At 43.3% G+C, this 19,538-nt stretch overlaps 1 protein-coding gene across 4 annotated transcripts in view; it reads left to right on the top strand.

Moving 5' to 3' along the window:
• SYNJ1 (synaptojanin 1) overlaps positions 1–19,538 on the top strand; it is a 176,652-nt gene that overhangs the window by 111,683 nt on the left and 45,431 nt on the right. For all 4 annotated transcript variants that reach the window (XM_030202152.1, XM_030202153.1, XM_030202151.1 and 1 more), the window contains exons 19-22: positions 2,528–2,645; positions 2,755–2,970; positions 11,898–11,976; positions 17,485–17,647. In XM_030202152.1, coding sequence (XP_030058012.1) covers positions 2,528–2,645; positions 2,755–2,970; positions 11,898–11,976; positions 17,485–17,647 — 576 coding nt within the window. The remainder of the gene's footprint in view (positions 1–2,527; positions 2,646–2,754; positions 2,971–11,897; positions 11,977–17,484; positions 17,648–19,538) is intronic.

Genomic DNA, 19,538 nt, shown 5'->3' with positions numbered 1-19,538 from the left:
AAGATTTGCACCTTAACTCATAAAATCATCCATGGAGAAGCTCCATCATACATGTCAGACCTAATTGACTTACCGGCACAAAACATCAAAAGTTCATCACGTACCTTCCTAAACCTCCACTACCCTAATTGTAGAGGTCTCAAATACAAATCATTACACACATCTACCTTCACATACCTCTGCACAAAAGCATGGAATAAACTACCGAATTCTATAAAAATAACACGTGACTTGGCAGCCTTCAGGAAATTATTGAAAAAACGCACTTGTTTGAAGAAACTTACAATAAGAATCCTCCTTAACGACTTGATTATTCTATATCTAAACCAACCACTTATCCCTCTGAATTGATTATATTAGTCATATTATCATTATTGGTCATATTTTACTGCTTTTATTATATGTTATGTAACTCATTCTACAGACCTATCTTCCTTATTTCGTACATAGTAATATGTTAAATTAGAACAAACCTCTTACTCTGTTCATAATTATACCTTTTGCAATATAATTGTCTGCCGCAATATAATATAAGCCACATTGAGCCTGCAAATAGGTGGGAAAATGTGGGGTACAAATGCAGCAAATAAATAAATTTCACCCTCTGTTATCTCAGTTACAAAATTAGCCCTCGGGGGACAGGAAAATGCCTACTGTCTTGAATGTAACGTCAACTGAAACGTTATAAGCTAAATCCAAAAAAAGTTAATAATGTCAGATGATGATATTTTTATTTATTTATTTATTTATTGCATTTGTATCCCACATTTTCCCACCTATTTGCGGGCTCAGTGTGGCTTACAATAAGACTTGAATAATAGAAATACATTTGTTACGACTAGGTTATGGATTACATTGAACAGAGTTGTGCGAGACATTCGAATATCTTTGGTAGTATAACAATGGGACAACAACATAGAAACATTAGAAGGAGACAATGGGAAAAAAGGGCATTATTAGGCACCTAGACATATAGTGTACATAGTTCTGTGGATGAATGTATGATTGACTGGATAAAGGGATAATGGATCAGATGTGGATGTGTATTGCATTGTGAACAGTGAGTGGTCTCTATGTGTTTTGGCTCTTTCCGTAAGTTTGTTCAAACAGGTGTGTCTTCAGTAGTTTATGGAAGGAGGCTTGTTCGTTAATCATTCTTAGGTTGCGTGGTAATGTATTCCAAGACTTCGTGCTCTTGTAGGAAAAGGTTGACGCGTGTATCGTCTTGTACTTCAAGCCCTTGCAGGTTGGGTAATGAAGGTTGAGGTGAGTTCGGGATGATCTTTTGGCGTTTCTAGGTGGTAGGTTTATTAAATCAGACATGTACGCTAGGGCTTCACTGTAAATGATCTTATGGACTAGTGTGCAAGTTTTAAAAGTAACGCGGTCCTTGAGTGGAAGCCAATGTAGTTTCTCTCGTAGTGGTTTTGCCCTTTCATATTTAGGTTTTCCGAAGATGAGCCTGGCTGCTGTGTTCTGGGCTGTTTGAAGTTTCCTCAGTATTTGCTCTTTGCAGCCTGCGTATAATGAGTTGCAGTAATCCAAGTGGCTAAGGACGAGGGATTGCACTAGGCTGCGGAAGACGAATCTTGGGAAGAATGGTTTAATCCTTTTCAATTTCCACATGCTGAAGAACATCTTCTTGGTTATGTTGTTTGCGTGAGTTTCGAGTGTTAGGTGGCGGTCGATAGTCACTCCAAGGATTTTTAGCGTTTCTGAGATTGGAAGTTTTAGGTTTGGTGTGTTTATCACGTTGAATTCAGTTGTGTTGTATTGGGAGGTGAGTATCAGACATTGGGTTTTTTCTGCGTTTAGTTTCAGGCGGAATGCATCTGCCCATGTGTTCATGATGTGTAGACTTTTATTGATTTCGCTGGAGATTTCTTTGATGTCTTGTTTGAATGAGATGTATATTGTCACATCATCGGCTTATATATACGGGTTGAGGTTATGGTTTGATAGGAGTTTTGCTAAAGGGATCATCATTAGGTTGAATATAGTTGGAGAGAGAGGTGATCCTTGTGGGACTCCACATTCAGGTATCTATGCCTTGGACGTGGTTGAATTTGATGTGACTTGATACGAGCGCAGGGTTAGGAACCCCTTGAACCAATTCAAGACATTTCCTCCGATGCCAAAGTATTCAAGTATGTGTAGTAGGATTTCATGGTCAACCATGTCGAAGGCGCTGGACATGTCAAATTGTAGGAGGAGTATATTGTTGCCGGTTGCAATTATTTGTTTGAATTTGGTCATAAGGGTGACTAATACCGTTTCTGTGCTGTGATTCGAACGGAATCCTGATTGGGCATCATGCAGTATTGAATGTTTGTCTAGATAGTTTGTGAGTTGTTTGGTTACCATACCTTCGGTTGTCTTGGTTATTAGTGGTATGGATGCAATTGGCCTGTAGTTGGTTATTTCGCTCGTGTTTTTCTTTGTGTCTTTAGGAATTGGAATATAGTGGATTTGCCTAATTCTTATATGTTCACATTGGTTTTTCATATTGTGCTTTTGAATTTTTCAGCTGAAGACTTGGATCTACTCAATTCTAGTTTTCAGGAAGGGCATAACATTCCTTACACATGGAATCCTGGAACATTGCTGCACTATGGGAGAGCCGAGCTGAAAACATCTGATCATAGGTAGATGGTTTACTTGTTCAGACCTACTGGAATTTAACACTCTGAGATGTAACATGCTTGTTATTCTCAGAAACTGATTTCTTAACAGTTTTATGTCTATTTCTTTAAGGCCTGTTGTTGCTTTGACTGATATTGATATCTTTGAAGTGGACCCAGAAGAGAGGAAAAAAATTTACAAGGAGGTGATTTCTGCACAGGGACCGCCTGATGGTACTATAGTGGTTGCACTCAAAAGTTCTTCCTCAGAGGAACACTGTTTTGATGATAGCTTGATTGATGAACTGCTCCAGCAATTTTCCTCCTATGGAGAAGTTATACTTATAAGGTTAGAAGATAGATGTACTTACCTTTTCTATATTAATATTATAGCAAGGGTCAACATATTTTTTAATAATGCTGTTCCTATGTATTTTATGACATTTGTCAAACTTTTGACTAAACAGAATTTGGGTGAAACTGTACACAGAGCTGGTGTACAGTCCGTTTTAACATGTTTTTTAAATTTTGTGTTGTTTTTTTTGCCATTAGATTGGAGTGAGTTTGTTTTTCCCCAGGTTATTGGTGTGTTACAGAATGACTAGAGTTACATATAGTGGCCCTGTTTACTAACCGGCTGAAGTTTTATCCCTCAAAGTGTATCTTGAAAATTAATGATTCTAGAAGTTTAATTTTACTATAACCTTAAAACAAAATTATTATTGTAAATAAAATGCCCCAATCTATCCACCCTAACAGATTAACTGTTCACTCGTCCTCTAGATTGTTCACTTGTCTTTAGATTGTTCTCTTGTCTTTTAGATTGTAAGCTCTTTGAGCAGGGACTGTCCTTCTATGTTTAAATTGTACAGCGCTGCGTAACCCTAGTAGCGCTTTAGAAATGTTCGTTAGTAGTAGTAGTATTGTGGCTGTCCAGGTTGTGCCACGTACAGGTAAGTGGAGCCAACTTTTCACCTATTGTGCTGTGGCTCTCTTCAGAGTATGCTGTGAAGTCTGCAGAGTTATCTTTATATAATCGGTTCTCAAACCTGATTGGCTGGAGTTTGAGGTGGGTGGTGTCATTGGAGCAGTTTTGATGCTGAAAGGGAGGAAGGTTCATTGGTACAACTTAAATTCTGGAAGGTGAGAAATTGAGGTAGAAAAGTTCATTGGTCACAAGTTTAAATTATGGCAGGAAAATGAGGCCGTAAATTCATTGGGACGATTTCAGGCTCTGCAGGCAAGGAGATTCTGTTGGCCTCATTCTTAAACTCAAGGAAGGGGTGGAAAAGGCTGTTTGATTGCCAGTTCTTTTTGCGTTAAACTTTCTTACTTTTAAGATGAGCCCTTGTCTCCATTGAGTTTATATGGGTGTCCTGCTGTCTCCACTGCCTCTTTGATTTTTCTGCACCACCAAAGATCGTCTTTTTCCAAGATCTTTGTCATCAAATCTAATTGTATGGCTAGTTTTTCACATAGAAGGCTAGAGCTATTTTTTTATTTTACTGAGTTTGTGGTACAGTATCACAGATTCAGGTAGTGAGGGGGTGATTTTTAACTGGTCAAATTTAATTGACTAATTGCCAGACATAGCTGGTTAAATATTTTGAATATGGACTTCATAATTTCTTAGATGAATATAAGACCACTCAAATCTCATCTGCCTTTTCTTATATCATTTGTTCAAGAAGTCAATTCTCAGTGCCAGACACTGGTCATGTACTTGTGCAACAGTGTTGATGAACATCTGACTGAAACGTTAATGTTTGTATATATGCTAGGCAAATGTACCAGTTTTGCTTCTGGAACATAGCTAACGCAGTACAATATATGCTGCATTTTAAGGAGAAAATAATAATATCCTCTTTATTAATGGTAACATATAAGGGAAAGGGGATGGGATTTGATAATATCGCCTTTCTGTGGTTACAATCAAAAATGGTTTACATACATTATATACTGAGACTTATTTTGTTCCTGGGATCCTGTGGCTAAAGATAAGTGTCACTCAACACTGCTCATGACTCCTTACAGTTTAAGAGATGTACAATGCTTTTGAAAGGGAATTGACTATTTTTATTGAAAATCATGCACAAAAAATTAAGATTATTGGGACTTTAGTGTTGCACAAGAAATTAGCATAAAAAAACACAAAAGTTAATGAATAGAAAGGAGGTTTTTGACCTATGATTGGTCACTAAAGAACCCTTTTTTCCCCTAATCCAATACCATTAGGGTGGGTGTACGTTTATTGTAGTGACATCCAAAGTCTTTTCCCCCAGGAAAGTATAATAGGTGGATTTATGTTGTTCACTTGAAGTTATATGTAAAGTATTTTAGTATGTGAACATTGTAGCCATTTTCCTTAGTTAAGTGTTCTTACTTGTTATCAAATGTGCCATATATATGTAAGTTTGGACATAATTGGTACCTTAACGCACATCTATAACAGTGGTTTTCAACCCAGTCTTCAGAGACCACCTGGCCAGTCACGAGTTTTCAGGATATCCACAATGAAAGGGAAAAGGGGAATGCGATTTTGATATACCAGCTTTCTGTGGTTATAATCAAAGTAGTTTACATATTATATACAGGTACAGTACAGTCTCGATTGTCCAACATAAACAGGATCGACCCATTGTCGGATAAGTAAAAAGTCGGATAATGCATAAAACACAGCATAACTCCATCAAACAATGCATAAACAAAGGCCTAGAGTTCTCGATTTTAAAAATTGTTCTAAAACAAAGATTTTTAATAGAAATATATTTCTCCGAGGACAAGCAGGCTGCTTGTTCTCACTGATGGGTGACGTCCACGGCAGCCCCTCCAATCGGAAACTTCACTAGCAAAGTCCTTTGCTAGTCCTCGCGCGCACCGCGCATGCGCAGCCGTCTTCCCGCCCGAAACCGGCTCGAGCCGGCCAGTCTTCTTTTGTCCGCACTCGGTACGGTCGTATTTTCGCCGTGTCGAGCCCCGGAAAGTCGACCTCGCGCGTCCAAATTGTTTTGAGCGTGTTTTTTTCTTCGGAAAAGCTTTTGCTTAAGTCGGGAAGTGCTCCGGAAACCTTCCACCGGGTTTCGTGTCAATCCTCCCCGTACTTCCAGCTTTTTGCCCCGATAAGTTTTCTTTCGTCGTCGGGGTAGGCCTCTTTTCGGCCTCGGTCGAGATTTTCTCCCTCTAAAGTTTTGGTGCTCTTTTTCCGTCATTTCGGATTTTGATTTCGCCGGCGTGATTTTTCCGCCCATGACATCGAAGCCTTCCAGCGGCTTCAAGAAGTGCACCCAGTGCGCCCGGGTTATCTCGCTCACTGATCGACACTCGTCGTGTCTTCAGTGTCTGGGGGCCGAGCACCGCCCTCAGAACTGCAGCCTGTGTTCCCTGCTTCAGAGGCGGACTCAGGTAGCGAGACTAGCCCAGTGGAACGTGTTGTTCTCGGGCTCTTCGTCGGCATCGGCACCGGGATCTTCGAGTGCATCGACGTCGTCAGCGTCCAGACCATCTTCCTCGGCCGCCCCTGCATCGAGTGCATCGAGGCATCGGGCCTCTGCATCGGCGCCGAGACATCGGATAGCTGCATCGACGTCGGTGGTACCGGGACCTCGTCTGCTGATGTCGTCGGACGGTGGTGCATCGTCAGGAGTGCAGGTGAGGGCTGTCCATTCCCCTGCTGGTGGCGGTGAGCCTTCGGGTGGGTCTCCTCCTACCCTGAGGGCTCCTGCGGTACAGCCCCCCCGAGACCGACCTCCTTCGGCCTCGGCCCCGAGGAAGCGACGGATGGATTCTACGTCCTCCTCGTCGGTGCCGGGGAGCTCCGGTGACATGCTTCGGAAGAAATCGAAGAAGCATCGACACCGGTCTCCTCCCCGTGTCGGCACCGAGAGCTCTGGGTCGCCGAGGGATTCGGCACCCAGCAGGCATCGGCACCGAGAGGACCGCTCACCCTCTGTTCAAGAGGTGTCGATGCGCTCCACTCTGGACAGCCCGGAACAGCCTCCTCGCCCGGAACAGGTTCTGACGTCGACGCCTGCATCGACCTCTCAGCCTTTTTCTGCAGCCACTCTGAACGAGAGCCTCCGGGCCGTTCTCCCAGAGATTCTGGGAGAGCTGTTGCGCCCTACCCCTCCGGTACCGGCGGTGCTTGCGCCTCCGGTACCGTCGAGCGTGGCGCCGGCTGGCCCATCGCCCAGGTTGAGGTCCCCGACGTCGCGGTGCCGACCGCGGCCACCTCCCAGGAGGGCTCCCCGACTACGTCGGCGGAGGGAGCTTCGCCGATGCGGGCCAGGGAGTCTACCTCTCGACGCCCCCATCGTGGACGTGGTTCCACGGAGTCGAGCAGGGCGAGGTTGCAGACACAGGTCCGTGAACTTGTGTCTGACACCGAGGGTGAGGCCTCGTGGGAGGAAGAGGAAGATCCCAGATATTTCTCTGACGAGGAGTCTGAGGGTCTTCCGTCTGATCCCACTCCCTCTCCTGAGAGGCAGCTTTCTCCTCCCGAGAGTCTGTCTTTTGCCTCCTTTGTCCGGGAGATGTCTACGGCCATCCCCTTCCCGGTGGTTGTGGAGGACGAGCCCAGGGCTGAAATGTTTGAGCTCCTGGACTATCCTTCTCCACCTAAGGAAGCGTCCACTGTTCCCTTGCACCATGTCCTGAAAAAGACATTGCTTGCGAACTGGACCAAGCCATTAACTAATCCCCACATTCCCAAGAAGATCGAGTCCCAGTACCGGATCCATGGGGACCCAGAGCTGATGCGCACTCAGTTGCCTCATGACTCTGGAGTTGTGGATTTGGCCCTAAAGAAGGCTAAGAGTTCTAGGGAACATGCTTCGGCGCCCCCGGGCAAGGACGCTAGAACCTTAGACTCCTTTGGGAGGAAGGCCTACCATTCCTCTATGCTCGTGTCCAAGATCCAGTCTTACCAGCTCTACACGAGCATACACATGCGGAACAATGTGCGGCAGTTGGCGGGCTTGGTTGATGCTCTTCCCCCTGAGCAAGCCAAGCCTTTTCAGGAGGTGGTCAGGCAGCTGAAGGCGTGCAGAAAATTCCTGGCCAGAGGAGTTTATGACACTTTTGATGTTGCGTCCAGGGCCGCTGCTCAAGGTGTGGTGATGCGCAGGCTCTCATGGCTGCGTGCCGCCTACCTGGAGAATAGAATCCAGCAGCGGATTGCGGACTCGCCTTGCCGTGCGGACAATATTTTTGGTGAAAAAGTCGAACAGGTGGTAGAGTCTCTCCACCAGCGGGACACCGCATTCGACAAATTCGCCCGCCGGCAGCCTTCAGCTTCTACCTCTACAGGTAGACGATTTTTCGGGGGAAGGAAGACTGTTCCCTACTCTTCTGGCAAGCGTAGGTACAATCCTCCTTCCCGACAGCCTGCGGCCCAGGCTAAGCCCCAGCGCGCTCGCTCTCGTCAGCAGCGTGCGACTCAGCAAGGCCCCGCGGCTCCCCAGCAAAAGCAAGGGGCGAGCTTTTGACTGGCTCCAGCAGAGCATAGCCGACATCCAAGTGTCCGTGCCGGGCGACCTGCCAGTCGGAGGGAGGTTGAAAGCTTTTCACCAAAGGTGGCCTCTCATAACCTCCGATCAGTGGGTTCTGCAAATAGTCCGGCAGGGGTACACCCTCAATTTGACCTCAAAACCTCCAAATTGTCCACCGGGAGCTCAGTCTTACAGCTTCCAGCACAAGAAGGTACTTGCAGAGGAACTCTCCGCCCTTCTCAGCGCCAATGCGGTCGAGCCCGTGCCATCCGGGCAAGAAGGGCTGGGATTCTATTCCAGGTACTTCCTTGTGGAAAAGAAAACAGGGGGGATGCGTCCCATCCTAGACCTAAGGGCCCTGAACAAATATCTCGAAAAAGAAAAGTTCAGGATGCTTTCCCTGGGCACCCTTCTCCCCATGATTCAGCAAAACGATTGGCTATGCTCTCTGGACTTGAAGGATGCCTACACACACATCCCGATACTGCCAGCTCACAGACAGTATCTGCGATTTCAGTTGGGCACACGCCACTTCCAGTACTGTGTGCTACCCTTTGGGCTCGCCTCTGCGCCCAGGGTGTTCACCAAGTGCCTAGCTGTGGTAGCAGCGGCGCTTCGCAGGCTGGGGGTGCACGTGTTCCCATATCTCGACGATTGGCTGGTGAAGAACACATCCGAGGCAGGAGCCCTGCAGTCCATGCAGATGACTATTCGCCTACTGGAGCTACTGGGGTTTGTGATAAATTATCCAAAGTCCCACCTTCTTCCAGTGCAGAGACTCGAATTCATAGGAGCTCTGCTGGATTCTCGGACGGCTCGTGCCTATCTCCCAGAGACGAGAGCCAACAACTTGTTGTCCCTCGTCTCGCGGGTGCGAGCGTCCCAGCAGATCACAGCTCGGCAGATGTTGAGATTGCTGGGCCACATGGCCTCCACAGTCCACGTGACTCCCATGGCCCGCCTTCACATGAGATCTGCTCAATGGACCCTAGCCTCCCAGTGGTATCAGGCCGCTGGGGGTCTGGAGGACGTGATCCACCTGTCCACGAGTTTTCTCGAATCCCTGTATTGGTGGACCATTTGCTCCAATTTGACTCTGGGACGTCCCTTCCAAATTCCTCAGCCACGGAAAGTGCTGACTACGGATGCGTCCCTCCTGGGATGGGGAGCTCATGTCGATGGGCTTCACACCCAAGGAAGCTGGTCCCTCCAGGAACGCGATCTGCAGATCAATCTCCTGGAGTTACGAGCGATCTGGAACGCTCTGAAGGCTTTCAGAGATCGGCTGTCCCACCAAATTATCCAAATTCAGACAGACAACCAGGTTGCCATGTATTATGTCAACAAGCAGGGGGGCACCGGATCTCGCCCCCTGTGTCAGGAAGCCGTCAGCATGTGGCTCTGGGCTCGCCGTCACGGCATGGTGCTCCAAGCCGCATATCTGGCAGGCGTAAACAACAGTCTGGCCGACAGGTTGAGCAGGATTATGCAACCTCACGAGTGGTCGCTCAACTCCCGAGTGGTGCGCCAGATCTTCCAAGCGTGGGGCACCCCCTTGGTGGATCTCTTCGCATCTCGAGTGAACCACAAAGTCCCTCAGTTCTGTTCCAGGCTTCAGGCCCACGGCAGACTGGCTTCGGATGCCTTCCTCCTGGATTGGGGGGAGGGACTGCTGTATGCTTATCCTCCCATCCCTCTGGTGGGGAAGACTTTGTTGAAACTCAAGCAAGACCGAGGCACCATGATTCTGATTGCTCCTTTTTGGCCGCGTCAGATCTGGTTTCCTCTTCTTCTGGAGTTATCCTCCAAAGAACCGTGGAGATTGGAGTGTTTTCCGACCCTCATCACGCAGGACGAAGGGGCTCTTCTGCATCCCAACCTCCAGTCTCTGGCTCTCACGGCCTGGATGTTGAGGGCGTAGACTTTGCCTCTTTGGGTCTGTCAGAGGGTGTCTCCCGCATCTTGCTTGCTTCCAGGAAAGACTCCACTAAGAGAAGTTACTTCTTTCATTGGAGGAGGTTTGCCGTCTGGTGTGACAGCAAGGCCCTAGATCCTCGCTCTTGTCCTACACAGACCCTGCTTGAATACCTTCTGCACTTGTCTGAGTCTGGTCTTAAGACCAACTCCGTAAGGGTTCACCTTAGTGCAATCAGTGCATACCATTACCAAGTGGAAGGTAAGCCGATCTCGGGACAGCCTTTAGTTGTTCGCTTCATGAGAGGTTTGCTTTTGTCAAAGCCCCCTGTCAAACCTCCTACAGTGTCATGGGATCTCAATGTCGTTCTCACCCAGCTGATGAAACCTCCTTTTGAGCCACTGAATTCCTGCCATCCGAAGTACTTGACCTGGAAGGTCATTTTCTTGGTGGCAGTTACTTCGGCTCGTAGGGTCAGTGAGCTTCAGGCCCTGGTAGCCCAGGCCCCTTACACCAAATTTCATCACAACAGAGTAGTCCTCCGCACTCACCCTAAGTTTCTGCCAAAGGTCGTGTCGGAGTTCCATCTGAACCAGTCAATTGTCTTGCCAACATTCTTTCCCCGTCCTCATTCCTGCCCTGCTGAACGTCAGTTGCACACATTGGACTGCAAGAGAGCATTGGCCTTCTACCTGGAGCGGACACAGCCCCACAGACAGTCCGCCCAATTGTTTGTTTCTTTTGATCCCAATAGGAGGGGAGTGGCTGTAGGGAAACGCACCATATCCAATTGGCTAGCAGATTGCATTTCCTTCACTTACGCCCAGGCGGGGCTGGCTCTTGAGGGTCATGTCACGGCTCATAATATTAGAGCCATGGCTGCGTCGGTAGCCCACTTGAAGTCAGCCTCCATTGAAGAAATTTGCAAAGCTGCGACGTGGTCATCTGTCCACACATTCACATCTCATTACTGCCTGCAGCAGGATACCCGACGCGACAGTCGGTTCGGGCAGTCAGTTCTTCAGAACCTGTTTGGGCTTTAGGATCCAACTCCACCCCCCGAGGGCCCTGTTTGTTCTGTTCCAGGCTGCACTCTCAGTTAGTTGGTAAATTTTTTAGGTCAATCTCAGTTATGTCCTCGCCGTTGCGAGGCCCAATTGACCGTGGTTGTTGTTTTGAGTGAGCCTGGGGGCTAGGGATACCCCATCAGTGAGAACAAGCAGCCTGCTTGTCCTCGGAGAAAGCGAATGCTACATACCTGTAGAGGGTATTCTCCGAGGACAGCAGGCTGATTGTTCTCACAAACCCGCCCGCCTCCCCTTTGGAGTTGTGTCTTCCCTTGAAGTGTATTGTCTTGCTACATACTGGACTGGCCGGCTCGAGCCGGTTTCGGGCGGGAAGACGGCCGCGCATGTGCGGTGCGCGCGGGCGCGCGAGGACTAGCAAAGGACTTTGCTAGTGAAGTTTCCGATTGGAGGGGCTGCCGTGGACGTCACCCATCAGTGAGAACAATCAGCCTGCTGTCCTCGGAGAATACCCTCTACAGGTATGTAGCATTCGCTGCGATGTCATCACCGAGGGGTTCTGTCAAATATGCTGGATAGTCGGATTAGCGAAGGCTGGATTTTGATTGTAATATATGGTGCTAATAACCATATTAGTTCTTATGAAAACTAGGATCTTTGTTGAGCCAACAACAACAAAAATCAATATGATACTATAAAATAGGAGGGTTCCCTTTGACCACATATCTCCACATTAATGGTCTTTGTTTTTATCACCTGACTAATCCTTTTTTTTCAGTATACTTGTTATACAATTTTAATTACACTTTGTGAAAAGAATTTTGAAAGTTGTTCTCTGATTATTTTCAAGGTTTGTGGAAGATAAAATGTGGGTAACATTCTTGGAAGGAAGCTCTGCTTTGAGTGTTCTGAAACTGGATGGCATTGAGGTAATATATCAAAGTTTTAAATGTGCGTAGCTCGTTTGAGGTCAGATTGATCAATACGCACAAAGATCACAAAAGGATTGCAATGCCAAGCTTTGCACTGGTTTCGGTTTTAGCCCAGATCAAATACACCAGTGACTCTCAAACCTATCTTGGAAGAGCACCAGCCAGCTGGGCTTTCCGAATGTCCACAATGCATATGAATGATTTTCATACAGTGCCTCTAGCGCATTTGAATGTATGACCTGAATATTCATTGCTGATAATCTTGAAAGTCAGATGGTATTTCTCCAGGATAGGTTTTAGAATTACCGAAATGAGCATTTGCTTATTCGTGATCTGTTCCTAGCTGATATGCCTAAACGTTCTCATCAGTGCTGCATAGAACAGGAATGACCTGTGATGACGGTGGTAGTAGCAATAGGTCCCTCATTTCTGTAGTGCTATACAGAACCCACAAGTCTTCCAGTCCTATGAAGCTTACTTTCTAGTCAAGAAAAGTGGCAGAAGTGATGTGTTACTACTGCAGTCCTCTTCTAGAGCTAGCCACGAAAGTGGTGATTTTCCAGTCCGCCCCCTCAGTGTATTCCTGAAGTGGCTTCAGTATCTGGCTGTGTATTTTGAAGACACTATTTGTGGCACGTGAAAAAGGAGCAGGTCCTGCTCCTTTGTGCGCCTCCTGAGTGCTCAGTATAACATTACACTGGTCAAACCAAAAAGAGTTTTTATTGGCTCCAACTAATTCTGAGTTTTGCAGCGCGACTGATAGGCTGCAAAAAGCTTGACCACATCACACCTGTCCTACAAAAACTACATACCAGTACCATAGAGGGCTAAATTTAAAACTCAGTTTGATTTTCAAGGCCCTCAGACAAAATGGGTCAGAGTACTTAAAGAATGTTAGCCCTCTACATACCTTTGAGACCTTTAAGATCCTCTGAAGGATTCTCACTGTCTTTCCTCTCATCAAAAGAAATTGTATGATGTGATACCCGCCAAAGAGCCTTCTCAGGAGTAGTCCCCACGCTCTGGAATTTAATCCCAAAGGGGCTACCTATAACTCGAGACTACCTCTACTTCAGGAAGCAGGTAAAAGCCTGGCTTTTCTCCCAAGCCTTTAATACATAGGATGACTGACTATACACCCATTCTGCACCTGTCCTAGCTTGTTACACATACTGTAACTTAGACCTGTTCCTTATATCTTGATTAACTGTACAAAGAACTTGCCTTTAGTTTAGCCACCCATTTATTTATCCCAATGGACTCTGTACCACACATCTTGTCCATCTATATATCTTAATTTGGCCCCTCACTAAGCTATAATGTAGAAAAGCATTAGCATCATAGCAATGTTGTTTGAATGTTCTAATTGTCTGCTTATTAGATATTCCATCACTATTTTGTTTGCATCGTATTATATCTCTGTTGTTTGAATTTCAGTGCTGTTAAATGTGTATATTTTTGATCCTGTTTCATGGTAATCTTAGGTTTTGTTTTGTTTTTGTTACATTTGTATCCCGCGCTTTCCCACTCATGGCAGGCTTCAATGTGTTTTCACGTTTTCCTTTCTTTTTATTTATGTTTATACTTGTTCGTTTGTTGTGCTGTTAACAAAATTGTAAGTTTGATGTTAAACTGTACCTACTGTACACCACCTTGGGTGAATCTCTTCATAAAGACGATTAATAAATCCCAATAAATAAAAATTGCCACTTATTTACTTTTTTGGCTGGTTTTATTCTTCCCTCCTTTTACCTCGTGGACAGCAGTTATGCTATACCGGTTAATTGAGTATGCAGGGCAGCTTGTTGCAAACAGAGTCTCTGTCCCACGCTAAGGCACTCGCCACTCTTATAACAATCCCTTTACAACCACAATCTTGCTGTGACACCTCCTTGTATTATGTGTAAATATCTTCACAAAACCAGTGTTGAAATAATCCAGCTAAATAAAGCAGTCATAATAGAAAGAAAAGCCTCAGATATTAAACATGCTTACAATCAACTGTGCTCACATTGTAATCAATCATTGGCACAAAAACCTTCTCAAAATACTCTTCAAAACTGGGAAGTGCATATACTCCTCAAAATATTTTGGAAAAAAATTAAACAAACTTAACTTTCAGTGTTCAGGTTATTCGGGCAAAATAGTTCTCCCTACAGTGGTTGCCACTCGTCCATTTTGGGTCTGAGACCTTACTGCCAGCCATTGACCTAGCAGTAAAGACTCGCGAGGTAACCGGGCAGTAATAACCTACACATGCCACTTGGCGCGCGTCCTTTATGTGCACCTGAAAATAAAAAATATTTTTCAGACACGCATATAGGAAACACATCGAAAATGATATTACTGAATGAGCCAGACGGTAGTCGGGCGGTTACTCATTTTGGCACGCGTTGGGCGCACATAGACGCTTATGTGGCTTAGTAAAATGGCCCCCAAACGAGACATAGCACTTTTCTGTATAGAACACCAAATGTTAGTTCCATTTCTTAAAATCTTACTCTAGCACATTCGTTTATATTCACTTTGTGCACCATCTTATCCATGCTTCCTGAACACCCAATATGGCGCCTTGGGTGTTTTTTTTCTAGTTATTTCTTAACTGAATCAATCAGTGAGCAGCAAGTATTAACAACTGGTTATCTAAACAATCAATCGTCAAAAGCTCATTATTTGTGCCAAAAAATTCTATTCATAGAAATGTTAAACAAGAACCTATTCTTCAAAAAACAATACTATCAGCATGTCCTGTCAACATTTTTAGAAAAAATAGAATCAGTCTGTGGATGAATTTAAACCCATTGGGTGTACAGTCTTTAGTTTGAATTTCCAATCCAATATTGCTCTCCTGTATTAGTTTCTGCCGATTACCTCCTCTTGTATTCAGAGGAATATGATCGATGATAAGGCATTTTAAGATGTTGAAAAGAATGATTACAAACCTTGCAGTGTTCTACTAAGGGTGCTTCTTTTTTCTGTTTATTGCATTGCGGTGTTCTGCAGTTCACACCTTAAATTTGTCCAACATATTGCACCGGGCTTGGGCAATATATCACAAAATCATTGTCACAGGTAGTGGAAAGTCTAAGATTGTAACTTCTGTTATCAGTCAGATTAACAAAGAATGATAGTGTCAAAGTATTTTTGCGTGTCAGATAATTATTGCAAGGTGCATTACCAACAGAGCTGCTTACAGATTTTATTATAAACAGAGGAATTTAGCCGTTCCTTTAAATTCTTTCCATGTTAATATACCATCTGTATTCTCTTCTCTTGGATCCAGTGGTTCATATTGAGAATGATCAGAACATTTTATTGTGGTAGCATTGGATGTTACCTCTCTCTGTACACAGTAATCCCGCAGGATGAAGCTCTGCAAGCACAACTTGAGACACGAGAGGATTCCCCAAAGAGTATCTACTAATTTTCTTATTTAACTGGCAGAATTAGCAATGAAGAATGTTTTTTTTTTCTTGTTTAATGGACAGATATATCAACAAATATTGGCGTAGTAATGGGAGCCACGATGGCTCCATCAATAGCCAATTTATTTATGTCATGGTTTAAAGAACAATGGGTTTTAACATTGTTATTATTCTTCAGTTAAATATGGTAGGCTTCATGGCAGTCTTTAGAAGAGTTCACGTCCTAGTTAAATAATTGTCATTGGAGAATACAGTTCATAGAAACAGAGAAAAATGAAGGCAGATAAAGACCATGTGGCCTATCCAGTCGGCCCATCCGTGCCATCCACTCCCCCCTTTCACTTCCTTAGAGATCTTATGTACTTGTCCCAAACTTTCTTGAATTCAGATAGGTTTTTGTTTTTCATCTCCACCAGGTATCCGTTCCACAAATTCACCATCCCTTCTGTGAAGAAATGTCCTCAGGTTTCCTCTGATTCTGTCCCTTTTCACCTTCATCCTATGCCCCCTCGTTCCAGTGCTACTTATGTCTAGTAGTGATTATAGAAATGATTAATAGTAGTATTTAGCTAGAAATTGAAAAGCAAGGTAGTATCTTATTACATCTATGCCAATGATGATTTCTTACTAATCCCTTTTGAATCCTTTCTGCAAGATGCTATGTTGTAGCGCTATAGAAATGATTAGTAGTAGTAGTAGATTCAGGACTGTTTCACTATTGTTGAAGACTGGGCAGCCTCCACTTATTTGAAATTTAATACAGATAAAACCAAGCTAATTTGGTTTGGCCCACCTTCCTTACCACCTTCATCAACTAATATATTAAATGGAGTTGAATTTAGACTTGAACCCTCTGTCTGTATACTAGGGGTAATTTTGGATTCCAGACTAACAGTAAAAAAATCACTTAAATTGATGATAAAAAAAATTTTTATAAGCTGAGAGTGCTTAAGTAGGTTAAACACTATATGGAAGCCGATTGGCGCATGACAACCAACGAGATTTCAAATTTACCGCCTCTTTAACTGCCACAGGCAGAATAAGCGAAAGTGTTGTTAGAGCGTACACCGAGGTCATTGTCGTTGCGGCGGAACTGTAAGACTTTAACACTGGCTGAACGAATAGAAGTTCTTTAAAAAATTAGAAAACAAAGTCAAGCATCTATTGCTAAAGAATATGGTGTCAATCCCAGTCAAATTTCACGTGTCTTGAAGCAGAAAGACCAGCTTCTGGAAGAATGGAAAAACAATACAAACCCACACCGGAAACGAAAATGGGCGGGAAAAGCTGAGGAGGTAGAAGATGCTCTTCTTCGGTGGTTTTCTCGAGTCAGGAGCAGACAGTTTCCTGTCAGTGATCCACTGCTTATGGAGAAAGCTAACCAGTTAGCTGAAAGTCTTGGACTAACTGAATTCAAAGCCACTGTTGGATGGTTGGAAAGATGGAAGGAGAGGAACAGCATAAAATTCAAGAAACAGCATGGTGGGAAACAAGACGCTGATGGCTTTGGTGCTGAAAATTGGGTTGTTTCAGTTCATCCTACCATCTTGAACGAGTTTGCACCTCGTGACATTTTCAATGCTGACGAAAACAGTCTCTACTGGCGAGCGATTCCTGATGGAACACTTGCATTCAAACATGCCTAAACTACTGGAGGTAAAACGTCGAAGGACTGACTGACGATCCTCCTTTGCTGCAATATGGATGGGAGTGAGAAGTTGGAACCCTTCATCATTGGAAAGAGCAAACAGCCCCGTTGCTTCAAGAAAGTTAAGCGAGGTGCATTTCTTTGGTCCCAGACCCTTGCACAAGCGGATTGCACTGCCTTCATATCTCAGATTCCAGAAACTATTGACTACTATATTTAAGAAGTTATTGAAGGGTTAATGCCTACACTTTTTAATTCTTGTGTTTAACCAATTAATCCACTATTTCTTCATGAATGTTTGTTCCTTTATTTGCTGAATTTTATTGTATTCCACACTAAACCTTTTTGGTAAGATATGGAATATGTTTGCTGTATTTTACTGTATTGTACAGTATTCAGTGTTATACTTAATTTCCTTCTTATAAATTCTAGGTCTTGGGAAGATCCATACGCATTATCTTGAAAAACCCAGATTGGATCACACAGCTGGAAGAAGAGATGAATCTGGAAAAGATTAGTGGTGGTTTACCTTGTTCAACTAGCTCTACTTTGCTTGGTGAAGATGCAGATATTGCTGCAGACTTTGACATGGAAGGTTTGTTTATAAAATTAGAAGTAAATGACACTAAATCTTAATAAATGTATGTCTTTTTTTCTCACAGGAAACAGCAAAGACAACAAAAGAATATCTTGGCAATGCTTAGTATGTAAAAGTTTATTGTACGACTTGGAATGACTCGAGACGGCTGTATTTCGGCCAACTAACCTGTCTCGGGTCTGCATTTAAAACACAATAAAAAGTAGTCATAATAAAAAATAATAATATAAATGCTCACAATGTGAAAAATAAAACTAATGTACATCAATAGGAATAAAAGACAGTCATAAACTGAAGAGATGCAAAAATGACACAATCAATAAAGACTAACAATCACTGTGCTGTGGTTATCTCTCTTGAGCGAAACAAAAAAATGAATGAGCAAATGATATGCCAACATTAAATATATAAATGTTTACATGATATTCATGAAACAACACTTCATATTAAATTATAAACAAAAATCAGTTTTCCAAACCTTGACTCTTAGATGTTTACATGGTATGCACATATCGGCACTTCATATTCTATATCAAACAAACTTAAAATACCAACATTTACATTCTGTTCTAAAAAAATATAATAATGATATAATGCAAACAATATAGGGCATATGTATATATATATATATATATCTATATGTACCTCTCAGATGAACATTGAAACCAATGTTGCTTTAAATATACAGGTTGTGAAAAATAGATATGGTGGAACCCTGTATTGAAAAAGACATATATTACCAATGAGTACCCTGTGATACAGAGCTATTGGATAATGAATATTGAACATTGTGAGTGAGTGCCAATTGGTCTAAAAGAGTGACTGAAATTTAGTGGAATATGAAGAAAGCAAGAAGAAATAAACTTAAGATGTGCCCATATAAACCTTGCTGAAAAGTAAACTGAAAAAGAGATCCAACCTATACACAGATCAAAGTGGTAAAATATACAGAACAAACTGCCTAAGTAAATTGAATGAAAACTGCACGTGAAAAAACCAATGTGGATATCAAATTGGCTTAAAAGTGCCAAAGGAATCAAATTAATTAAATAAGCGTACAATGTATATTCTGAAGGAATTTGTATATGAAACTGGCAGTAGAAAACACTTACACTCCGTGATGTACTCCAGTCTTGGTGGGAAAGAAAAAAACACCAAAAAGTGCCTCTCTAAAACAAAAAAAACCAACAATACAGAGGGCAAATATTTATACTTTATGCGTGAAGAAGCAGAAATGAAATATATCTATACTCGCCACTACTTGCGTTTAAGCCAGCGATAAGTAATGTTAATATGAACTACAGCTTATCTCAAATATCTCATGAGAAAAGCAACCAAATGCTGTAACACCTGCAAATCCAGTCTGAAATTAACGAGCTTACCAACTCTCAAATTAAAGCACTTCTCCAGACCGACATGGAAACGTCTCTCCTATCCAAAAATTAAAACCAGCAGCAGCCAAAGTGAAGGCAGATTTAAACCCGAGATGTGATGTTAATATTGAAGTCATGGTGCTATGCACAATGCAGTAAACTAGTTTGCCAATAAAAAAAGATTGAATGTTCTAAAAATAACCACTGCTGAATTAGAGAAAATATACAAACGTGAGTAAGTGGATATGGAGTTGACACAAGAATGCGAAGCTACTTGTAAAAGAGTGGTCAAGTGTAAACAAGTAAAATGTAGAAAAATATAATAAGTAAAAAAAAACATGATTTTAATAGAACCGGCTATGAAGTAATACGGTATTAACCAGACACGATCCAGCCGGTTAATGTACAAAGCCGAGTCATAATACTAATAGTGCTGACTATGGAGGAATGAGATAATGCAACTAATTCTGGCCCTTATCTTCATTCAAATTCTCTATGTTTACCACTATAAATAT

This window comes from Microcaecilia unicolor, chromosome 4 (assembly GCF_901765095.1).
Source record: "Microcaecilia unicolor chromosome 4, aMicUni1.1, whole genome shotgun sequence".
Classification (NCBI taxonomy): Eukaryota; Metazoa; Chordata; class Amphibia; order Gymnophiona; family Siphonopidae; genus Microcaecilia; species Microcaecilia unicolor.
The sequence above is the reverse complement of the archived record's forward strand: the minus strand, read 5'-3'. Positions and strand labels throughout refer to the sequence as shown.